Here is a 7,690-nt window from a genome sequence, read left to right as displayed (position 1 = left end):
CTGGTGGAGTAGACTTACCGTCCTGGAAGACCCGTTCCACATTGAGGCCGTAGGTGGCACACGTCTCATAGTAGGTGCAGCGCTTCAGGTCATTGGACAGCTTGCGTGCTCGCGTGTCATCGATGACCCGGGGATTGGCTGAGCTGATAGCATCTGCAATCACAGAAATAGTCAAGCATGTGGCGCCCTCTAGTGCTGATAGAGAGGAAGTGCATGTCTTATTGTAGTAATTACAAACAGGCGTTAGGTGGCAGTGACACTCCAAGGAAGGTGTTTCAGACAGCTGGAGAAAAGATGCAAGAACGTATATAGAACTATGTTTATAGAACTATGTTTATAGAACTATGTTTATAGAATGTATATAGAACTATGTTTATAGAACGTGTATAGAACTGTTTATAGAACGTGTATAGAACTGTTTATAGAACTATATGTGTGTGTGTCTCTGCGTGCCAGTGTGTGTGTGTGTGTGCCAGTGTGCGCGCGCGCGTGTGTGTGTGTGTGTGTACGTCTCTGCGTGCCAGTGTGTGTGTCTCACCTTGCGTCCCCACCAACACCAGAGGTACCTCAGCAGTGTTTCGGTAGTTAGCCATGCGGCTGTAGTAATGGTAGACTGTCTGGAAACTGATCTCATCCTCCAGACTGAACACAAATATCACTGCATCCACCCACAGGGCAAACTGGAGAGAGACAGAGGAAGAGAGAGGGGTGAAAGTGAGAAAGGGGAGAGAACAGAATGATGTGAGAAAGAGGAGAGAACAGAATGATGTGAGAAAGAACAGAATGATGTGAGAAAGGGAGAGAACAGAATGATGATGATGAGAAAGAGGAGAGAACAGAATGATGTGAAAGAAAGAACAGAATGATGAGAACAGAATGATGTGAGAAAGGGGAGGAACAGAATGATGTGACAGAATGATGTGAGAAAGAGGAGAGAACAGAATGATGTGAGAAAGGGGAGAGAACAGAATGATGTGAGAAAGGGGAGAGAACAGAATGATGTGAGAAAGGGGAGAGAACAGAATGATGTGAGAAAGAGAAAAGGACAGTAAAGGTTAAAGCTAGAATCCTTAGTTGCTACATCTATTTTTGGACTTCTAAATTAATGATATATATATATGGGTGTGTGTGTGTGTGTGTGTGTGTGTGTGTGTGTGTGTGTGTGTGTGTGTGGTGGGTGGGTAGGTAGGTAGACATATATACCCATTGATTCTTGAAGAATATAACTTGCCTCATGAGCTTAGTTCAGCTGTTGTAGCCCATCAGAAACCTAAATACTAGCTTGTTTCACGGTCTATGAAGTTGAGTGATAACATTTCTCCAGCTCCACCCCTCAGCTTTTTACCAAAACAGGGGCGGGGTTACGCTTTGATATTGTTTCAAATAAGGATTGTAGTTTTAACTAGGGTTAATAGTTCAGACTGCATGTGTGGTGAGGGCCCTCGGAGTGTGTTATCAGGAAAATAACCTCACACTCAACGTCAACAAAACTAAGGAGATGATTGTGGACTTCAGGAAACAGCAGAGGGAGCAGCCCCCTATCTACATTGACAGGACAGTAGTGGAGAGGGTAGAAAGTTGTAAGTTCCTCGGCGTACACATCACGGACAAACTGAAATGGTCCACTCACACAGACAGCATCGTGAAGAAGGCGCAGCAGCGCCTCTTCAACCTCAGGAGGCTGAAGAAATTCTGCTTGTCACCAAAAGCACTCACAAACTTCTACAGATGCACAATCGAGAGCATCCTGTTGGGCTGTATCACCGCCTGGTACGACAGCTGCTCCGCCCACAACCGCAGGGCTCTCCAGAGGGTAGTGAGGTCTGCACAACGCATCACCGGGAGAAAACTACCTGCCCTCCAGGACACCTACACCACCCGATGTCACAGGAAGGCCAAAAAGATCATCAAGGACAACAACCACCCGAGCCACTGCCTGTTCCCCTCGCTATCATCCAGAAGGCGAGGTCAGTACAGGTGCATCAAAGCAGGGACCGAGAGACTGAAAAACAGCTTCTATCTCAAGGCCATCAGACTGTTAAACAGCCACCACTAACATTGAGTGGCTGCTGCCAACATACTGACTCAAATCTCCAGCCACTTTAATAATGGAAAAACGGATGTAATAAATGTATCACTAGCCACTTTAAACAATGCCACTTAATATAATGTTTACATACCCGACATTACCCATCTCATATGTATATACTGTACTCTATCATCTACTGCATCTTTATGTAATACATGGATCACTAGCCACTTTAAACAAGGCCACTTAATATAATGTTTACATACCCTACATTACCCATCTCATATGTATACGTACAGTGCCTTGCGAAAGTATTCGGCCCCCTTGAACTTTGCGACCTTTTGCCACATTTCAGGCTTCAAACATAAAGATATAAAACTGTATTTTTTTGTGAATAATCAACAACAAGTGGGACACAATCATGAAGTGGAATGACATTTATTGGATATTTCCAACTTTTTTAACAAATCAAAAATGGAAAAATTGGGCGTGCAAAATTATTCAGCCCCCTTAAGTTAATACTTTGTAGCGCCACCTTTTGCTGCGATTACAGCTGTAAGTCGCTTGGGGTATGTCTCTATCAGTTTTGCACATCGAGAGACTAAAATGTTTTCCCATTCCTCCTTGCAAAACAGCTCGAGCTCAGTGAGGTTGGATGGAGAGCATTTGTGAACAGCAGTTTTCAGTTCTTTCCATAGATTCTCGATTGGATTCAGGTCTGGACTTTGACTTGGCCATTCTAACACCTGGATATGTTTATTTTTGAACCATTCCATTGTAGATTTTGCTTTATGTTTTGGATCATTGTCTTGTTGGAAGACAAATCTCCGTCCCAGTCTCAGGTCTTTTGCAGACTCCATCAGGTTTTCTTCCAGAATGGTGCTGTATTTGGCTCCATCCATCTTCCCATCAATTTTAACCATCTTCCCTGTCCCTGCTGAAGAAAAGCAGGCCCAAACCATGATGCTGCCACCACCATGTTTGACAGTGGGGATGGTGTGGTCAGGGTGATGAGCTGTGTTGCTTTTACGCCAAACATAACATTTTGCATTGTTGCCAAAAAGTTCAATTTTGGTTTCATCTGACCAGAGCACCTTCTTCCACATGTTTGGTGTGTCTCACAGGTGGCTTGTGGCAAACTTTAAACGACACTTTTCATGGATATTTTTAAGAAATAGCTTTCTTCTTGCCACTCTTCCATAAAGGCCAGATTTGTGCAATATACGACTGATTGTTGTCCTATGGACAGAGTCTCCCACCTCAGCTGTAGATCTCTGCAGTTCATCCAGAGTGATCATGGGCCTCTTGGCTGCATCTCTGATCAGTCTTCTCCTTGTATGAGCTGAAAGTTTAGAGGGACGGCCAGGTCTTGATAGATTTGCAGTGGTCTGATACTCCTTCCATTTCAATATTATCGCTTGCACAGTGCTCCTTGGGATGTTTAAAGCTTGGGAAATCTTTTTGTATCCAAATCCGGCTTTAAACTTCTTCACAACAGTATCTCGGACCTGCCTGGTGTGTTCCTTGTTCTTCATGATGCTCTCTGCGCTTTTAACGGACCTCTGAAACTATCACAGTGCAGGTGCATTTATACAAAGACTTGATTACACACAGGTGGATTGTATTTATCATCATTAGTCATTTAGGTCAACATTGGATCATTCAGAGATCCTCCCTCCTTGAACTTCTGGAGAGAGTTTGCGGCACAGAACTGTTCCATTTTTGATTTGTTAAAAAAGTTTGAAATAACCAATAAATGTCGTTCCACTTCATGATTGTGTCCCACTTGTTGTTGATTCTTCACAAAAAATACAGTTTTATATCTTTATGTTTGAAGCCTGAAATGTGGCAAAAGGTCGCAAAGTTCAAGGGGGCCGAATACTTTCGCAAGGCACTGTATATACTGTACTCTATATCATCTACTGCATCTTTATGTAATACATGGATCACTAGCCACTTTAAACAATGCCACTTAATATAATGTTTACATACCCTACATTGCTCATCTCATATGTATATACTGTACTCGATACCATCTACTGCATCTTGCCTATGCCGTTATGTACCATCACTCATTCATATATTTTTATGTACATATTCTTCATCCCTTTATACATGTGTATAAGGTAGTTGTTGTGAAATTGTTAGGTTAGATTACTCATTGGTTATTACTGCATTGTCGGAACTAGAAGCACAAGCATTTCACTACACTCGCATTAACATCTGCTCACCATGTACATGTGACCAATACAATTTTATTTGAATAAAACTAGTTCTGGATTAAAAAGGGTGATCAAAAGAGAATGTCCATTAAAGTGAAGTGTTACTCTCAGTCTAAGTCTGTTTAATCTGTGTACTGGCAACCCTGTACATGTTAATACAGCTGTAATACCAACCTGAGCCTCTGGGGGGCCCCCTTCATCTCTGATGAGCAGTAGGTTGCTCTGTCCGTCCACCACTATCTCCTTCTTAAAACGCCCCCTGCAGGAACAACACATAGCATGAGAGAGAGGAGAGGGACTAACATGGAGACGGATCAAATACTACATGAGTAACCACAGTATAACTAAACTCACATAGCTTTCAGTCCAATGTCACATTTCATCTGTTGATATCTCAGCAGGATAGCTATATAGAGTTAGAGCAGCGAGAGTGAATTCAACTAACTGTTGATGATGTTATAAATGCGTAGTAAAAATGTTTTGATGAGGTAATGGTAGTGAGAAGGAGACATGATCAATGGAAAGACACACACACACTGAGGATGTCAGCCGTCTAGGACTAGATGGTGATAATGACTTCCCACAGGAGAATGAGAGGAATGCTGCTGTACAGGTAAACCACACACAGAGATGACAGCGGTGTGTGTGTGTGTGTGTGTGTCCCAACAGGTCATTCCTCAGAAAAACATGTTTCATCTGTGAGACCTGTTAGAATGATGTTCTCTCACAATATGACCTTCAACTCTTCTCTGGCCTCGATGCTCTGAGGCTAACCTATGAACCTTGGCCTCAGATGGAAAGGTCAGAGGGTATGGGCCGTGACCAAGGGGGGGGAGTGGTAAAGTACGTTCCTGTCCCGGGGCTTAAGCAGCCTTGGGGTGCCATCCTAGGGAAGCCAGCCTTGGGGAGCCAGCCTAGGGAAGCCAGCCTTGGGGAGCCAGCCTTGGGGAGCCAGCCTAGGGGAGCCAGCCTTGGGGAGCCATCCTAGGGGAGCCAGCCTTGGGGAGCCAGCCTTGGGGAGCCAGCCTTGGGGAGCCAGCCTAGGGGAGCCAGCCTAGCCAGCCTAGGGGAGCCAGCCTAGGGGAGCCAGCCTATTGGAGTGTCATGTAGCCAGCCTATGGTCCCCCCAACCAGGGGTACTAAGACCTCTGGGAGTAGTGTCATGTAGCACAGCATTACTGACATCTGACGATCTGCCTGCACTGGGGGGGGGGATGAAGAGAGAGGGATAGGGAGATGAAGAGAGAAGAGAGAGGGAGAGGGATGAAGAGAGGGAGATGAAGAGAGGGAGAGAGAGAAGAGAGGGAGAGAGAGAGAGAGATGAAGAGAGAGAGAGATGAGAGAGAGATGAAGAGAGAGATGAAGAGATGAGAGAGAGAGAGAGAGAGATGAAGAGAGAGAGAGATGAAGAGAGAGAGAGGGAGAGAGACAGAGAGAGAGATGGAGAGAGATGGAGAAAGATGAAGAGAGAGAGAGAGAGAGATGGAGAGAGAGAGAGATGGAGAGAGAGAGAGAGAGAGAGAGAGAGATGAGAGAGAGATGAGAGATGGAGAGAGAGATGGAGAGAGAGAGAGATGAGAGAGAGAGATGAGAGAGAGAGATGAGAGAGAGAGAGAGATGGAGAGAGAGAGAGAGGAGAGAGAGAGATGAGAGAGAGAGAGAGATGGAGAGAGAGAGAGAGAGAGAGATGAGAGAGAGAGAGATGAGAGGAGAGAGAGAGAGAGAGAGAGAGAGAGGAGAGAGAGATGAGAGAGAGAGAGGAGAGAGATGAGAGAGAGAGAGATGGAGATGGAGAGATGGAGAGATGGAGAGATGGAGAGATGGAGAGAGAGAGATGAAGAGAGAGAAAGAGAGAGATGAAGAGAGAGAGAGATGAAGAGAGAGATAGATGAAGAGAGAGGGATGAAGAGAGAGGGAGAGAGATGAAGAGAGAGGGAGATGAAGAGAAAGAGAGAGATGGAGAGAAAGAGATGGAGAGGAAGTTGGAGAGGGAGATGAAGAGAGAGGTGAAGAGAGGTGAAGAGAGGGAAAGAGAGAGATGAAGAGAGAGAGATGAGAGATGGGGAGAGAGATGAAGGGAGATGGAGATGTAGAGGGAGAGAGAGATGGAGAGATGAAGGGAGAGAGGGAGATGTAGAGAGAGGGGGATGTAGAGAGATGAAGAGAGAGGGGGAGATGTAGAGAGATGAAGAGAGAGAGGGAGATGTAGAGAGAGATGAAGGGAGAGGGAGATGTAAAGAGATGAAGAGATGTAGAGAGGGAAGGGGGCCAGGCCCGGGACAGACTGAAGACACTGTGCAGAACGTGTTGCACACTGAGACCTAACCTTGGAGTCATCATCATCATCATCAACCTTCTGCAAAACCGTGTCTGACTCCCTCGACCCACAGGGGGACAACAACACAGGGTTTTACTCCCTGGTTAAAGAGACTGACCATCAGTCTAGCACCCCTTAAAGTAGAAACACCAACACACTGTAGAGTGGTTTGTACACACTGTACAGCAAGACATTGCATCCCCAAGCTATAGGGAACTTAGTGTGCATGGCATGAAGCACACTTTTACACACAAAAAATGTTTACAAATAAAGTGATAAGCAACCTGTCAACTTCCACAGCGTTTTACTGTCAAAAATACCATCTAATACAGCTCAGGTCTTAAGTGTGTGAGCCACTGCTAACCATATCTGTGGTGTTTGGGGGTTGGAATGTGAGCCAGGCCAGGCAGGGAACCCATAATGACATGGTTAACTGGCTGTGTGTGTTAACTGGCTGTGTGTGTGTGTGTGTGTGTCAGGGGAACAACAGGAAGAGGCTAGGCCATGGGTCAGTCAGTCAGCCAGCACCACACAGCAGCAGCTTTCCCCAAAGTATTTTTCCAGCTCTTTTTCCAGCTGCGGGGCTATGGAAGGAAGCCCACTCCAATCTGCTCAGGGGGGAGATTGGCGAAGGGCTGGGTGGGGCATGGGGGAGGAAAGAGGTGGCGGGGGCACAGTCCGGTTATAGACTGAAGCATGGTGGGTATTTTGAGCGCTCTGGCGAGGACCTCTTGAAGAGAGAGGGCCTCTCCGCTCTCCAAGCAGCTCCAAGTGGAGTCCATTCATGCAGGAAAAATAAGAAAATGTGTGCAAAATTCCTAATAATAAATATGCATATACACCAAAATACACACACCCTCATATTTGTATGCAGAGAAAATCCTCATTTTATATAGATATATATATTACATTTCTTTAACCTTTATTTAACTAGGCAGGTCAGTGAAGAACTAATTCTTATTTTTAATGACAGCCTGCAGGGGAACAGTGGGTTAACTGCCTTGTTCAGGGTCAGAAAGACTGATTTTTACCTTGTCAGCTCGGGGATCCCATCTAGCAACATTTCAGTTACTGGCCCAACACTCTAACCACTAGGCTACCTGCTGGTTACTAGTCCAACGC

At 45.3% G+C, this 7,690-nt stretch overlaps 1 protein-coding gene across 3 annotated transcripts in view; it reads right to left on the bottom strand.

The window, feature by feature from the left end:
* The window catches only part of LOC135528982 (arf-GAP with GTPase, ANK repeat and PH domain-containing protein 1), a 126,765-nt gene extending 126,088 nt beyond the window's left edge, over positions 1-677 (bottom strand). For all 3 annotated transcript variants that reach the window (XM_064957947.1, XM_064957949.1, XM_064957948.1), the window contains exons 1-2: positions 539-677; positions 19-153 (exon numbers count right to left, since the gene is read on the bottom strand). In XM_064957947.1, coding sequence (XP_064814019.1) covers positions 19-153; positions 539-593 — 190 coding nt within the window. In that variant the 5' untranslated portion in view covers positions 594-677. The remainder of the gene's footprint in view (positions 1-18; positions 154-538) is intronic.
* Positions 678-7,690: the final 7,013 nt, after the last annotated feature.

This window comes from Oncorhynchus masou, unplaced genomic scaffold, assembly GCF_036934945.1.
Source record: "Oncorhynchus masou masou isolate Uvic2021 unplaced genomic scaffold, UVic_Omas_1.1 unplaced_scaffold_1068, whole genome shotgun sequence".
NCBI classification, from domain to species: Eukaryota; Metazoa; Chordata; class Actinopteri; order Salmoniformes; family Salmonidae; genus Oncorhynchus; species Oncorhynchus masou.
The sequence above is the reverse complement of the archived record's forward strand: the minus strand, read 5'-3'. Positions and strand labels throughout refer to the sequence as shown.